Genomic DNA, 16,955 nt, shown 5'->3' with positions numbered 1-16,955 from the left:
TATCTACAAATAGATAGTTTTCCACTATCTATTTGTAGATAGTGGAAACCTGCTTGGTTAAAAACTCTTTGGTGTTTGAGCTTGGGTTCAATTGATCACTTTTACTATGGAAATAGTCGTACGGATTCTATAGATGTACGCAGTTGAATAATAAAGAGACTGTACCTGCAGTGTATTCAGGGCTGTCATCAGTCTCCGCCGAAGAGCTCAAGGGGAGGGAGGTGGAGAGTTACGCCGCAGTGTTGCTCTGCTGTGACCCTGAGACACATGTCACTTACCAGGAGGCGCTGCTGAGACAGGCCACACACTGCTAGGAGCCACACACTTCTAGGAGACACACACTTACACACTATAGGAGAGACACGCTCACACACTATAGGAGACACACACCCACACACTGCTAGGAGACACACACTCACACACTGCTAGGAGACACACTCACACACTGCTAGGAGACACGTCACACACTGAAAGGAGACACACACACTGCTAGGAGAGACACACTCACACACTGCTAGGAGACACACAATCACACACTGCTAGGAGACACAATCACACACTGCTAAGAGACACTGCTAACCCTAACACACTGCTTGGAGACACATGCTCACACACTGCTAGGAGACACACGTACACACAGGTTTTTTTACACCATCCTTTTACATGCAAGATAAGTGGGGGATATCAGTCATTTGTGTTTGTTCATTTGACCATATTAAAAATTCATTTAAATGTTGTTCGCAATGCATATAATGAATTTTACCGGGTTCAACTGAGTAAGGAGTCTGTTCAAAGATATCATGTGGTTATGGGTAATTAATAATTACACATGATAACAATGACACCCTTTATATCTGTGCCAATTGTCTGTGACCTATTAAAGTTTAAATAGCGCTTTCTATAAGAGATTAGGAAATATAACTATAATCTGCATTTCCAAATGCTTGACAGATTGTGTTCATCTGGCTGGTGACTCCCACCTGTAAAGTCACGATGAGAAACAAGGCAGGGCAGAGTTTTAAATGGCTTGTAAGGGCCAATCACACTCTTTTCTTTTTGTCTGAGCTAGCCTTGTTCTTCTAAAATCCAACAAGGCTCTCACTGTCTAATGATGATGAAATTATAATCTTGGCTTGGTGACAAGACTCAAGGGAATGAGTCAGTATTTAATTTCAAAACCAATCACACGTTGCTTTAATTATCAACGTCAGAAAGTATTGATGTTCATATTAGCTGAGTGTTAACCCCAAATCTTTCCTGTGTGGTTGAATTAACTTCATGCGAGAAGATCTAAGCTCCCTTAGGACTAAAGCTGAACAACTGCAGTATAAAAATGAGTAGAAAACGGCGTTTTGCCAAGTACTTTGGCCCGATGGTCATGTTCTCATTAAAGAGCGTGACAATGCTCTTGGAATGAGACCTCGAGACCTACAGACCTTAGCTATCGGACATAAACAGAGCTGACCCTTATTAACACACCCCAATTGGTAACTGCATCAGCTCTTTATTCAGCCTCTGAATGTGAAAAAGATCCGAGGCTTGTTTAATGGCAGGCTGTGTTACAACATGACGGACGACAGTGAGGTGTCTGAGACCACCCAGACTGACAATGGAGGCAGGCTTCCGATGAAATCCCTACTGTCCACGGTTCTCCTTGGATTATCCTAGACATGAGCTAAACTGGACGTGCATACAAAACATTTATCTGTCCTTTCTTATTCTGTCATGGGGAAAGGAGATCAGCTCTATCAATTCCATCAGATAAAGCCCTTTTTTTTTTATTGCTGTGTACTTAGACTGCCTATGTCAAACCATACATAACTATTGCTGTGCTGAAATACAGATTTTCAAGGCTGTAAGTTTTAGCTCAGGCCAGAAATGCACAATTATTTATTGGGTATTCATAAAGGCTTATAGTGGCATTATAATGGAAATATTACTTGTTCCCATCGCCATCATTCTGTGTGCTACAATGTTCCCCTTACATCGCTGGCGTGGATCTGGAAATCGACCAACTCCTGTACCAATTCAAACAGGACAGTAACCTTGCTGCTGATAAATGCTTCCAAAGTCATTTAATGTACCATGTTAAAACTTTGCTGTCTCTGACCTTCACATGCAGAATTTAATGCTGAACTCAAACTCTTAGTTTGACGTCATAAGCTACCGGCTTCCAAATGTCATCCTGGGTTCTTGTACAAATGAGGAGCACTGTTTGACCGCGACGCCAGGGGACAGGTTAGAGTGGTGCACGGGACCCCCCTGGGGGACTCTGGTGGGTAGGCACCAGGGGACAGGTTAGAGTGGTGCACGGGACCCCCCTGGGGGACTCTGGCGGGTTAGCACCAGGGGACAGGTTAGAGTGGAGCATGGGACCCCCCTGGGGGACTCTGGTGGGTAGCCACCAGGGGACAGGTTAGAGTGGGGCACGGGCCCCCCTGGGGGACATTTTTATAGTGTCTGACAAAACTATATTGCACTGTTAAGTCAGTTAACTTGCCAAGTGAAAGAAGAATAAGTGTTTTATTTATGGATGGTTTTATAATATCCATCATGTATACATTGATTATATATATTAGGTTTGATGTTGGAGTACAGCGATGACACAAACAAGGTTTTAATTTGAATTGTTTTTCTTAGTATTTTAGTATTTTATTAATACAGAAAAACCATTGTGTGAGTGCTGACTGTGTGCCATGGCTGACAGTCTGGACCTGCCTGTTCTTCCAGGTGGGATTCCGTTCGTCCTGACCGGGGAGCTTTTTGAGCAGTCCTACCGGCCGGCTGCCTTCATGATTGCTGGTCTCATAAATTGGTTATCCAATTTTGCCGTGGGCCTTTTGTTCCCGTTTATTCAAGTAAGTGTGACCGTGTGTTTGTTGTCTGCCTGCATGCTATTTCACTTTATTCCACTATGTAATGAGACAATGAGTGTGCCTATTTGTTTTTAATTCAGGGCTTCATTAGATTCATGAAGTTCGGTTTATTAACCAATTAATTTCAAGAGCATTTGAACTCAAATTATATTGGCCCTGACATGTCTCCATGTTTGGAATGTGGAGTAATTTGCAAAAACAGCAGTGCCATCAAGGTTACCCTATTTGTTTTGGAAATTGAATAATTTCTATTACTCTGGGGGCCTGTTTGATCTCCAACAGAACAGCTTTGTCCCTGAGCAGGGCAACACCACAACACATCCTATCATTGGACTCTGTCCTTTACCCTTATGTTCTGACGTTCCCTTTTCCATCATATCAGGTTTTTTTCTTAAGTCACACTCATTGAACTCAGTTCCTGCTTTCGCCCCTCCTGACCCTCCTGTTTCATCCTATTCTCTTTAGTAACAAAAATCTAAATTGAATTGATCATATCATCCCTTTTTCAACAGTGTATTTTAACCATAACTAGATGGATGACATGTGGACGAGGTGTCAGCATCACCTTATAGTAAATATATGGGTTTCTTTTCCTGGAGGATTATTTCATTTATTTTCCGTCGGTCCAGTACCTTTTGTAGCATGCATGACTGAGTCGCGGTCCCAACACATGTGCGCATCTCATTAAGGTTAATACGGATGTAATGCAATATGGGATGTCGGGAAGAAGAGACATTTAGAGGAGCATGAAAAACCCTCCAATGGCTTGCTAAGCATGCGTGAAATACCGTGTCCCTGCCTCACTAATAGGGTTCTCTGCTGGCTCTCCCCGTGCTTGGCTGGAAGATTAGCGTTATATATGCCAACTCTTTGCTTCTAAATATAGCCACGGATCCCCCCTAGAGACCGTGCGGTGTTGTAGTGAAGCCGAGTGTTTCTCTAGTCTCCGCTCCACCGCGGGATGGGGGGAGGCGTTAACCCAGGTAGTAGCTGGACCCTGTTGATGTTCTCCTGGAGCGGGGCTGCATGGGGTCCTGTGCTGCCGTCTCCCGTGTCACTGATGTGACAGTCTACTGGGCTGGGGCACCAAGCACGCTTGCGTTTGGGAGAGCCATGGAAGATGTGTTTGTGTGTGTGTGTGTGTGGGGGGGGGGGGTTTCAGACATGCCAAATATAATGAGGCATCTATTTGAGGAGATGCTGGAATTTTAAGTCGATCTCCAAAATAATACCTCCCATTGTTTATTTATATATATATTTCATCCCCCCCAGGATCACCGGAGCATCATGAATTGCAGTTACAAGCGTTATATAAGCGCCCCCCACCTCAGTAGTAATTACTAAAGTATAGCAGCTAGCGTGTTTTTGATGATCTGTAATGCACTTGCAAGGGCAGAGTGATTGCTTTTTCTTTTGGTGATGTTATTCACACGAAAATCACAATATGGTCACACCACCCCTCGATCTCAGTAAAGGAAGTTGGACTGGGGAAAAATTAACTTCGGAATTAAACGATTGTCCTTATTGTGCCTGAAGTTCAAGGTCATTGGCTATGGAAGGTCAACCGAAAGATAAGGTGTCATCAAACCTTTGTACATTGTTTTCTCCACATGTGTGTGTAGGTGCGTGTGCGTGTGTGTGTGTGTGTGTGTGTGTGTGTGTGTGTGTGTGTGTGTGTGTGTGTGTGTGTGTGTGTGTGTGTGTGTGTGTGCGCTCACTCGTGTATGCATGGTGTTTATTTGTGTGGTATCTGAGCATGTGTTTTGTTTGTGTTCCCCTCTGAAATCATTAGCATATTCATGGTGTATTTGAAGACTGCCGGATTCCTTTATTCATACTTCTTAAATTACTAATACTCCCTATGGAGTGAGATGCATTCTTCATGAATATTCGTATAAGCCCTGTCACCATGGTGTCTTCTGTGTGTCCTCCTTCATACTACAGGAATATTCCCTCTTTAGAAGAGCAGTTCATATTACCATTGATGTATGAAGCCCGTGTTCAAAACGCTCATATCCCTACCGTTAGAGAGTCCATTGCATTGCAACGTAAGGAGTTTCCCACCAATCCACCGTTGACTCTGAATTCTCAGAGATCCCAGTCTTTTTTAAATCGTCTGAACAGAAGCGAACAGCATGCTCGGATTGGTTGCTGTGTAATGAATGGCTGGCTATAATAATGAGGATTAGAGGCAGTTTTGTGGCATAGGGTTAATACACCATAGGGGAATTATAAACACTGCGAGCAGACTGTGTGTGGGGTTTGGGGGGTATTTATTTGAGCTCTATTGTGAGAAATTGGAAAAAAAACACGAGAGATATACAAATATATATAGTTCCTCCAATGATGTTTCCTTAGATTTTCCTCAACCATTTTTACCTTGATTATCTGCCAACGTCTGTTTGTGTGTCGATATATGTGTGTGTGTGTTTGTGTGTCTGTGTGTGTGTGTGTGTGTGTGGGCAGGGTCTTCAATCTCTTTGCTATTGATGGGGATTTAGTGAAACCTCGATCTTGCTCAGGTCCGGTCTTTCTCAGGTCAAAAGCAGGATGAAGATAGATGGTGCGTGTCATTCATTGTACATGCGTACAGCCATTGAAAGAGATAACCTTGACCAAAACTCTACTTGCTAAATGCACACAATTGTTATTCTCACCTAGCCTTTTTCACGTTGATGCCGATGCATATATATATATATATATATATATATATATACACATCAACAATCCACAACAAAGATGCAACGGCTTCAACAGGGGCTTCAACACCCCCCCCCCCCACCTCTGACCACTGCAGAACGCGTGGTACAAAGTATCTTTCCAAGGACTTTCACTAATTGAATTGCCACGTTCCTGCACCTTGAAGCTCCCCTCCAATTCCGCGACTATATCTGAAACTTTGTGTAATTGCACACCCACATACATGCTCAGGTAAAGCTCTCGCTTTCGCCGTCTCTCTCTGGGTTTTTCAGATGTTCCTCTGTCTGCCAAGAATATGTATGAAGCACTTATACCATGTAAACATGGACGCTCTTTTTTTATGGTATCCTAAGAATTGGATACCATAAAAAAATGGTATCCAATTTTTTGATGAATTGACTGAAATGTCAAGGTAATATTTCATGCACTGAGTAATCTGAATCAAACTCTGAGCCATATCGTTCACCTCTGCGTGGTATTTATAAAACATCATAAGGTAGTATGCTTATAAATATTATAATAATAATACATTTTATTTAAAACACCTTTCAGGACACCCAAGGTCGCTTCAAGATAAAACAAATGGGAGAGAAAATATCAATAAAGGAGATAAATTATCAAAAATATATAAAGTCCATGTAAGCCATATCATAGTCCATAGGCTAGTCTGAAGAGATAGGTTTTCAGTTCCTTTTTAAACTGGGCAGTGGATTCACACAGCCTGATGTAATTTGGAAGTGAGTTGCATAGCTTTGGGGCTGTGTGGGAGAACGCTCTCTCTACCATGGTGCTGAGGTTCATCTTGGGCACCTTGAGCAGACCAGCTGATGAGGATCGCAGCGAGCGGGAAGGGGTGTAGCTCTCCAGGAGGTCGGTGATATAGTTGGGAGCAAGGTTACGCAGGCCCTTATATGTCTTATATAATTCTTAGGATACCATAAAAAAAATAATGCTAGCCGTGTTACCTTGAATAATGCCCGACCCCCGTCCTGACATGCCTCACATCCAACCTAGCGTTCCCAGTTTACATTTGATATCCAGGAAGTTATAAGAAAACCTTCAATCCATCCTGCGTTCACGTCCGCGATAAACAAAATCATATTTGTCTGCAGTGAATACTAATTAGTAATTGTTTGTCCTCCTTAGAATTGTATTAGTATAGTTTTATAGAAGTCAAGGTCAAGGTCCCTGCTATTTTCTATTGTTCTTCTGCCTTGACACTACCCTGTAACGTATGGATGCTTATCAAAGGTGATCCACAATATGGCTTTTGGAGATTGTATGCTTTCTTTGACACATTGACACATGGTATAGAACTCTCATAAATTGTCTTTGCTATGCATATTATTTTTCTTCCTCCATATCAACTCTGTCACTCAAGCTGTGACCTGACGTGGTAAAACAGAAAGAAGAAAGGAACCAATTGTTGAAGCATTCGGGCACATCAATGGTGTGTGGTGCTCGGCTGTCATGAGACAGGCTAGCTAAAAGCATACTTCCTTAAGCTGTGAGGCCTAATCAGTGTTCAGCTGCTATAATCATGCCAGGACTGTTAGCTGACTGTCAGAAGGGTCCCTGCGCCACTAGGGTATGCGTAACCTCATTTTAAAATGTCAAGAAAACCGCAGGAAACTAATGACATATTTCATATCACTCTCGTTTCCTGAAGACACCCGGTGTAATTGACTACAACCACGTCCCAAACCTTTGACTTTGCAAGGTTTGTGTGTGTGTGTGTGTGTGCGCATGTGTGTGTGTTTGTGTGTATGTGTGTCTGTGTGTGTTGATGTGTGTGTGTGTGTGTGCGTGTGCACGTGTGTGTGTGTGTTTGTGTGCCAACGAGCATGTGTGGAGGCGCACACTTCTGCACACACGTGCTGGGAACAAGTGCGTAAAACGACATAATGATGAGATGGATGGGTCCTTTCATTGGATGGCTGCATGCCGCTGTAGGTGGCACTCGATGTCTCTAGGACAAGTGGATGGAGACACGGTGTCTCCAATTCAACCAAATTGGCAATTAGAGGTCACATTTGAATCCATGTAAAAGTAGCAGCGGGAGTGGATTAGAATGTGTAACCGCCACTTCCAGAGGCTTCCATTCAAGGCATACTGTAGAAGGAATTGATGTCCTAATTTGAAGATTGGTTAATGGCGTTCACCCACATTGACTTGTGGGCGTTGAGGCCGACAAGGCCACCAATGCTCTTGAGAGGACATCACCATGAAAGTATGAAGTGGTTTTATTTTTCAATTCAATCTCCCGAAACACACTAAGCATCCGGAAATAATGAAAGACAAGTGAAATTGTTTGCCACCTTGTCACATCAAGAGAACATGGAGTATTGTAAGAATTACAAGCCCCAGTTTTCTGAGAGACAAGCCGTTGTGCTGAACATTGTAGGCGCTCTAGTTTCTAGCTGCTTCCCCAGCCTAACCAAACTCATTACTGGAACAAAGGTCATTCAGTGACAGTGGAAATCAGTCCACTTCAGAACTCAATCACACTTCTAAAATGTCGCTTTGCCTGCTAAATCGGCAGAACACAAATCCTTAGAGGGGTAATTTGAAAATTAGGGTTTGTAGTTGTAATGTGTGATGCTGCTGCTACTTTACCAGACAGACTGAGGACAAATTATGGGTTAATTTTATTTGATATGGGGAATGAAAGTGGGTATAGTGTAATAATAAAGAAGGCACTTCCAGGTGTTGTGCCCACTTTCTGAATGCCTGTCTGTTTGTGCATCTCTGAAATTGAGAGATGTATTATGTTGGGAAACCATTATTCACATATGTAAATGTATGTGTTTAAATCCCCATCATGCCGTCCGTGTTTACCCTTCCTCGATTAATCCATCCTTTAAAGCCTGCAAACATATATTCTATATGGCATCCACACTGGAATCAGCCCGGTCCCGCATTGATTATATTACAGTCCTCGCTCATCTCCTGTTAAGCAGCCCTTTGGCCACACAGTTTGTGCTCAAAAACACAGCCACACACAGACGCACACACACGCACAAACGCACACACTCACACACACACACACACACACACACACACACACACACACACATTTACACCCTACAAATCCCCCACACACTAACACACACACACACAAACACACACACACAAACACACACACACACACACACACATAGATATATATAGATATATCTCGATATATATATGTATATATATAATATAAGTACACACACACACACACACACACACACACACACACACAGTTGTCCCATTGATGGTGAGTAAGAGTGACCCCAGAGTCCAGTGACCGTGACAAAGTGTTCCCTGGTGATGGCTTGTTCCTATTTGCACTTGGCCATCCTCTCTGTGCTCTTCACGGAGCTGCCAGAGCTGTTCTGCATTACGAACCGTTTCATTATCCCGCTTTTCCTCTGATTCCCTTTCCCTCTGTGTTGTTTCCCTCCTCTCTGCATAGCTGCCATCAACACATTACCTCACATTTCCTCCATCACCTTTAGAGTGTAATGTGAACTAGTTACAAGGGAGAAAAAAAACGAAAGAGGAGGAGAAACACTGTGTGTGTGTGTGCGTGCGTGCGTGCGTGCGTGCATGAGTGCGTGCGTGCCAACAGATCAAAAGCTTAACCCTGCCTAAAAGCAGTGACTTTCTCATTTTCCTCAATCCAACATGATTGCATAATGTAGTAGATTAGTGGAGAAGGAGGCGTGCTTCCAAAGGCCCTGTCACCCCTGAGTCATTACCAAGCAGGATCCCAACTGGCAAAGAAAGGCCAGGGAAGTTTTGTATTTTGTTGTACTCGAAGGCATTCTTTGCTACCTCTACAGTGGAGCATTGCATAACAAAGACAGCTTGCCACATACACATACACACACACTAATTTTCATTAAGAAAGGCAGGAAACTGTCAGCCAAACAGGAGCACTGGCGTTACCACTGCGATCACAAGAGCAAGTCGTTCCCCACGGAATATTCCTTACTCCGCAGGGACTGAATTTGTCAACTGATGGCGAGGGATTATTGGTCTGTGACACAATACATGGGGTCACCCCCCCATCCCCCCCTCCCTCGCTGGCACCACCCCGATCTCTCTCTCTCTCTCTCTCTCTCTCTCTCTCTCTCTCTAAATCTCCATCTGGAGGTCATCTATCTGGGTATTTTTAAACATGGTCACTAATCTCTATGATTGGCATGGCAGGCTTTAATATTTGTCCTCCCACAAAAGAGGAACTGGTACAGGTATTTGTTGTCTTATTTAGGGGAAAAGGCTCAAATCATGGATCTATTGCTACCCTAGAAATGAGGCTGCCTAACTCCTATATCTTTCTTTGATCATGGTTCAAAGTGAATTCAAAGAGAATTTGGAAGTGGCTGGTCAATCTTTTAGACAAATGCGTGTTTTTAAAGTGCACAGATTAGTAATTGACTGTACTATAGTCATTTTGAGGCTAATATTGTTTGCTATTGTTCCCCAGTTTAGCAACAAAATAATCATCCAGGCATTAACTTTATAACAACTCTTTTGGTTCTTCCAAAAAAGTTGTAGGTTTCTGTTTACAAAAGAGTCCAACAGATCTTAAGCATCTTAAGGATTCAGTTGGAGATGCTTTTCTTCTGTGAACTTGCCCCGGGAAGGGGATGAGAAGGAAGGGTTTCTGTGTGTGGAGAAGGAAGACCCGGTTATCATCAAAAGGACTCGGAGATGAAGGAAGGCGACGTATCAACAGAATAGACACAAGCAGATTCCCCTTCCCTTGATGGCGGCTGCCGTTGTCATCCTGAATTTAAATGACGTCATTCAAGTCCTGACGGGATGTTACCTTAAGGAGTAGGATCACAATCTCCCTGCACGCTTGTAGCAGTTCACCTTTATGGGTTTTGGGTTACGTCTTTATCACAGAGGAAATCTGTGTTTAGTTTAATGATAGCATAGGAATGGATCTATCTTGAGTCTGACTGTACCCCTGTGTGTGTGTGTGTGTGTGTGTGTGTGTGTGTGTGTGTGTGTGTGTGTGTGTGTGTGTGTGTGTGTGTGTGTGTGTGTGTGTGTGTGTGTGTGTGTGTGTGTGTTTCTTCTCGTCTTCCAGGCTGCGCTGCAGACGTACGCCTTCCTGGTGTTTGCGGGAGTCTGCATCCTGGGCGCCGCTTACCTTTACGCCGTGCTCCCCGAGACCAAGAACAAGACCTTTGTGGAAATCAGCCGGAGCTTCGCCAAGATCAACAAGGTGCTGGTCCAGAGTCCTGGAGACATGCGTGAGCTGGAGCTGCAAGGGGAGCTGTCTCTCGCCATTCAGCCTGGACAGGAGTCCCCCAAAGGCAAATTCACGGAGATGGAGAGCAACTTCTAGCCTAAAGGAGCGATACGGCATAATAGACTTTGACATGGTTCTAAAACATCTATTGTGGATGTGCAATGCACCGTAGGTCCTTATTTAACATTTTGTGTCAGTATTTTACTGTGGGGCGGCTGAACCTGATTCTTGTAGATGCTGCTTCGTCACACGGGGGGTGGCTGCGGTACTCGCAGTGGGGTTCAGTAGGAGAGTATGTCTGCCAATCACTCTATCCTCATCCATAAGTATCAGTATCAGTCCTTACTGGTTTTAATAGCAAACTGGAGCAGATCAGGGGAAGCCTGACACGACAGCAAGTGACAAGTTGCAAATTGCATTTCATTAATTAATGACTTCTTTTTAGAAGCGTTGGGATATACAGTATGTTTGTATACAATTGATGTAATACATCATAAAAAAATAGACATAATAAACTAGTGCTTATATGATACACCTTTGTAGAAATACTTTCATACCAAGTGCGAATTCAATGAAGTCAATGAAGTTACTGTTTCTATTTTCTAGGAACAGTGTTGACTCCAGTGGTGAGTTTGAGTGTTCTTTCGATCACTGCACAGGAATCCCCCTGATGAACTCTATCACTGTACAACCGCTTCTCTTCCCCCTGAAAAGGAAATGTCTTTCCATTCACACTGACCCCGCAGTGGGTATGTTACGTACAGTGTTTTGTATGTCTTATATGTTATACATGGTATAGGCCTACATGTATTGTGTTCTGTTTTGTGTAGTATGTTTGTGTTGTTCTGTCTCCTCCTCCTGTTTTCATTCTCCAAATTCTCAGATGTGCACACCTGGTCCCAGTCACCAAATCACCACACCTGTTCCAGATCTCCCATCAACCATTCCCCTTTAAAAAGTCCTGTGTTTGTTTGTCAGGAAGGAGTGCTTTGGTTTGAGCTGTGGCAGAGCTTTAGTTGAGCTCTGTTGGCTTGTTTTTGGAGTGTATTTGCTAGTGTTTACTAGTGGTTGCGAGTGCTTGCGAGTGCTTGGTTTCTTTGTTGGTTTAGTGTATTGTCTTTAGTTATTACACACTTGTTTAAACCTCATTACTTTAGTTGTTAGCAGCCTACTTTAGTTTTGTCTTTGCCTTTGTTAATTATTTTGTTGTGCGCACAGGGGCAATAAGGATAGGTAAGATACCCTGGGGTTTACATATTTCATACACGTAGGTTTACCTGTTGTTAATACCCCAGGTTAGAGTGAGCACCACCCAATGTACTTTTTGGGTGCAAAGCACCTGTCAATGGGGGGGTGGGTTTTGTTATGTTTTCTTTGGTGCCACTGACAGTCCTTGTTGATCCCTGTGTTGCCTTTTTTTGTAAGTAAACACTTTATATTGAATTCACCTTTTGTCTTGGATTTTGTGTGACTGCACCCTCACTTGCCAAAACCTGTTGCCCTTATGTTGCGTCCTACTCCGAGCCACCAGGGGGCGTAACATAAATTGGGGGCTCATCCGGGATCCTTGATCCTTTTAAGCAACGGGTTTGATGAGTGTTGGTGTGCAGTGCACACGTCAAGTAGGCTGGTAGTGTTGGTTAGGTTGGTAAAGTTTTGGCTTAAGGCTATTTGAGAAAAAATGAGTGTGTTTAACCTTGAGGGTTTTCTTAGTGATCCTTCTGTGGATCAGATTGATCGCTGCAGAAAAAAAGATTTGTATGCCATTGCGGCACAGTTTTCATTTGAAGCATCAGCAGGTCTGCTTAAAGCAGAATTGAAAGAAGCTGTTGTACAGATGTTAGTACACGAAAAAGTGTTTGGTACTGGCAGCGGTGCGACTGCTAGTGAGCCTATTTCCCCATCCTTGTCTTCTAGCTCAGAGAAGGAGAGCAGGGAGGAAGAAGTAGTTGAGAGAGGGCTGGTTGAGAGTGAGCCAGTTCCTGTAGATACAGACGCTAATGTGGAGTTTAAGCCTCCTCGTACTGTGCCCCGACTCTCTCCGTTTTCCATACCTAGGGTAAGTGATGATGCCCGCCATAGGCTACGCATAGCACGTTTGCAACTGGAGGCTCAGGAAAAAGATAGAGACGCCGAATACAGTCACAAGTTGGCTATTCGGAAGATGGAGCTAGAGATGGAGGCGGACACCGCCAACCACAAAATTGAATTAGAGATAGCTGCAGAAAAAGAGGTGAAGCTTAAGCGCCTAGAACTGGAAGCTGCTTCTCTGAGTTCAGCTCAATCACCTGGTCATAGGTCCATACATTCTGATCCCTCCGCGCCTACAAGAGGTTTTGAGGTGAGCAGAAATGTTGTTTTGGTACTTCAATTTTGTGAGGCGGAAGTAGATGCCTATTTTACTGCGTTCGAGCGAGTTGCCACCTCACTGAAATGGCCAAAAGAGGTCTGGTCGATACTGCTTCAGTGTAAGCTGACAGGTAAGGCCCAGGAAATTTTAGCTGCACTTTCTCTAGAAGAGAGTTTATGTTATGAAAGTATTAAGACAGCTGTGCTTCGTGCCTACGAACTAGTGCCTGAGGCCTATAGACAGAAATTTAGAACTTTTAAAAAAATGTCTAATAAAACCTTTGTTGAGTTCGCCCGTGAGAAGGAGACTTTGTTTAATCGATGGTGCAAGGCAAGCAACGCGATAAATTTTAACACTCTGTCACAATTGGTTCTCATTGAAGAGTTTAAGAATAGTCTGCCTGATCGTATTGTGACGTATCTCAATGAGCAAAAGGTAGGGACCTTAGCGGAGGCTGCTGTGCTTGTCGATGAGTTTGTTTTATTGCACAAACAAACTTTTGTGAGTCCCCGATATGAGAGTAGGTCTTTTACTCCTTCTGCCTCAGCTAGAATGCTGTCTAGTCCTACACGTCCATTGCCACTCCGCTCCACTGAGGAACGAGAGTGTTTCTATTGTCACCAAACAGGTCACGTAAAGAATGACTGTTTTATGTTGAAACGCAAGCTGTTACAGCCAAACAAACGACCAAAAGAGGTTTTGTTAGTGCAAACGTTGGTGGGTCCAGTGTCCCTAGCCCCGGAGATGGAGGGTGACAATCTGGAACCCTGTTATAAACCGTTCATGTTGGACTGGTTGGTTTCTCTCAGCGCAAATGTGTTGAACCAGTGTCCAGTGCGTATCCTTAGAGATACTGGCGCAGCACAGTCTTTTATCTTATCGGATGTGTTACCTTTTAGTAATGACTCTTTAAGTGGCTCTAGTGTGCTTGTGCAAGGCATTGAAATGGGGTTTGTGTCTGTGCCTCTCCATGAGATACATTTATCCTGTGACTTAGCAAATGGAGTGTTTAAAGTGGGTGTGCACCCGTCTTTGCCTGTTAGAGGCGTCACATTTCTACTAGGGAATGACATCGCTGGTGGCAAAGTGATGCAAGTTTTAGAAATTCTAGAACGACCTGAGATTTTGCAGCCTGATGTGTTGGCTCAGGACTTCCCTGAAGTGTTCCCTGTGTGTGTGGTCACTCGTGCTCAAGCACGTAGTTTGGGTGAAGCAGTTGTTTTGTCGGATACTCTGTTCGCGACTGAGTTGACCGGCCAGACTGTTTCTCCACCTGTGTTTCCTCAGTCTACTGCTGAGCCGAGTGTCCAGCCTAAGGTTCAATGTGATACTTCCACCAAAGAGACAACTAGGTTGCCTATGATTAGAAGTAATCTGATTGCTGCTCAGAAAGAGGACTTGACTTTGGTGAAGTGTTTTGATGCGGCTCTTGCTCCAGAGAGCGCTAAAAATAAAGAAAGTGATTATTTTTTTGAAAATGATCTCTTGATGCGGAGATGGAAATCTCGCGCTGGGTTTAATAATGACTGGACTAATGTCTTTCAAATTGTTGTGCCTACACCGTACCGACAGTCCGTTCTATCTCTGGCTCATGAGCATCTCTGGTCTGGTCATCTAGGTATTACAAAAACCTATGACCGAGTGTTGCGACAGTTCTTCTGGGCAGGTTTGAAGCGAGATGTGTCGTTGTTTTGCCGTACATGCCATGTATGTCAGGTCACGGGGAAGCCTAATCAGGTTATAAAGCCTGCGCCTCTTCACCCAGTCCCAGCTATAGGGGAACCGTTTGAGCATGTACTTGTGGATTGTGTTGGCCCTCTGCCAAAAACGAAATCCGGTAACCAGTTCCTGTTGACCATAATGTGTGTAGCTACCCGGTACCCTGAGGCGATCCCTCTTAGGAGCATAACAGCTCAGTCAGTAGTAAAGGCCCTGATCAAGTTCTTTTCTACTTTCGGGCTCCATAAGATCGTGCAAACCGATCAAGGTACCAACTTCCTTTCGGGTATTTTTGAACAGGTTTTAACATCACTGTCTATATCACACAGAATCTCGAGTGCTTATCACCCGGAGTCACAGGGCGCGCTCGAAAGATGGCATCAGACGTTTAAGTCAGTGTTGCGGAAATATACCATGGAGAGTGGTAGGGAATGGGATGAAGGAGTCCCTTTTGGCTTTATTTGCAGTTAGGGAAATAGTGCAAGAGTCACTAGGGTTTAGTCCAGCAGAGCTGGTATTTGGTCACACAGTGAGAGGCCCTTTAAGAATGTTGAGAGACCAGCTAACTGGCGAGAGTTCGCCCACCCAGCGAAACGTTCTGACCTACGTGAGTCGCTTCAGAGAACGACTGCACGGGGCTTGCAGTATCGCTAGGGAAAGTCTCTCTGTTGCACAAAAGGGTATGAAGCGGCATTTCGATAAGAAAGCACTTCCGCGGTCTTTTCAAGCAGGTGACTTGGTTTTAGTGTTGCTGCCCATTCCAGGTAGTTCAATGAGTGCACGATTTTCAGGACTGTACACTATTGACAGGAGTTTGAGTGAGACTGATTATGTAGTCATAACCCCTGATAGAAGGCGGAAAACCAGAGTGTGTCACATTAACATGTTGAAGAAGTACTACACTAGAGGCGACGCTCAGCTTGAGACACGCAGTGCGCCTCTTGTAGCCACTGTTGTGGCTGCGGTGTCAGTAGCTGTGAGCCCTACGGCAGTGAGTGATGAGGATGGCCTGAGTTTGCTTAATGCCCAGCAACAGACCCCTCGGTTGGCAAACTCAAATGTTGTTAAAACTACTGTCTTTAATGCATCATTTAAGCAGGGAACAGGTAGCTGACCTACTCTGCCTTATCTCTGAGTTCCCCTGTCTGTTTGGAGATGTGCCTACCCGCACTACGGTGTTAGAGCACGACATAGATGTGGGTGAGTCCAGACCGATTAAACAGCACCCATACAGAGTAAATGCCTACAAGAGATCTCTGATGAAGAAAGAGGTTGATTATTTATTGGAACATAATTTAGCACAGCCCAGCTCTAGCCCATGGAGTTCTCCGTGCTTATTAGTTCCAAAGCCTGACTCGACTGTCCGATTCTGTACAGATTATCGGAAGGTAAACAATGTCACTGTGCCGGACTCTTTTCCTATGCCCCGCGTAGATGATTGCGTGGATACCATAGGATCAGCCTGCTTTGTAACAAAGTTAGACCTATTGAAAGGTTATTGGCAAGTTCCCCTTTCACCACGGGCTTCTGCCATCAGTGCTTTTGTGACTCCAGATAATTTTCTACAGTATTCCGTGATGGCTTTCGGGATGCGAAACGCACCGGCCACTTTCCAGAGGTTGGTGAATATTGTGTTTAGTGGTGTGCCTAACTGTACTGCATATTTGGATGATGTGGTAATACACTCGTCAGAGTGGCCTGCTCATGTGGATTCGCTCAGAACCGTGTTTCAACGACTGGCTGATGCGTCTCTGACACTGAACCTCGCGAAATGTGAGTTTGGGAAGGCGACGGTGACCTACTTGGGTAAACAGGTGGGCGGAGGCCAAGTGCGTCCCTTGGAGGCCAAGATCGCAGCTATTACGTCTTTCCCAGTACCCACCACTCGGCAGGAGTTACGCCGATTCTTAGGAATGACAGGTTACTACAGAGGGTTCTGTAGGAACTTCTCTTCTGTTGCAGCCCCAATGACTGACTTGATCAGTCCATTGGTTAAGTTTGTATGGTCAGATCGGTGTCAATTCGCCTTTGAATGCTGCAAAGCGTTATTGTGTAA

At 44.2% G+C, this 16,955-nt stretch overlaps 1 protein-coding gene across 1 annotated transcript in view; it reads left to right on the top strand.

Annotated features, from left to right (window-relative positions):
• slc2a9l2 (solute carrier family 2 member 9, like 2) overlaps positions 1-10,926 on the top strand; it is a gene marked incomplete at both ends in the record, with an annotated part of 68,791 nt that extends 57,865 nt beyond the window's left edge. Inside the window, 2 exons of the mRNA XM_079748600.1 lie at positions 2,731-2,858; positions 10,666-10,926. Of these exons, the coding sequence (XP_079604726.1) occupies positions 2,731-2,858; positions 10,666-10,926 (389 nt within the window). The remainder of the gene's footprint in view (positions 1-2,730; positions 2,859-10,665) is intronic.
• Positions 10,927-16,955: the final 6,029 nt, after the last annotated feature.

The sequence above is a fragment of the Pollachius pollachius genome, assembly GCF_949987615.1.
Source record: "Pollachius pollachius genome assembly, chromosome: 12".
Taxonomy (NCBI): Eukaryota; Metazoa; Chordata; class Actinopteri; order Gadiformes; family Gadidae; genus Pollachius; species Pollachius pollachius.
Note: the sequence above shows the minus strand (reverse complement) of the source record. Positions and strands in the feature narration are given on the sequence as shown.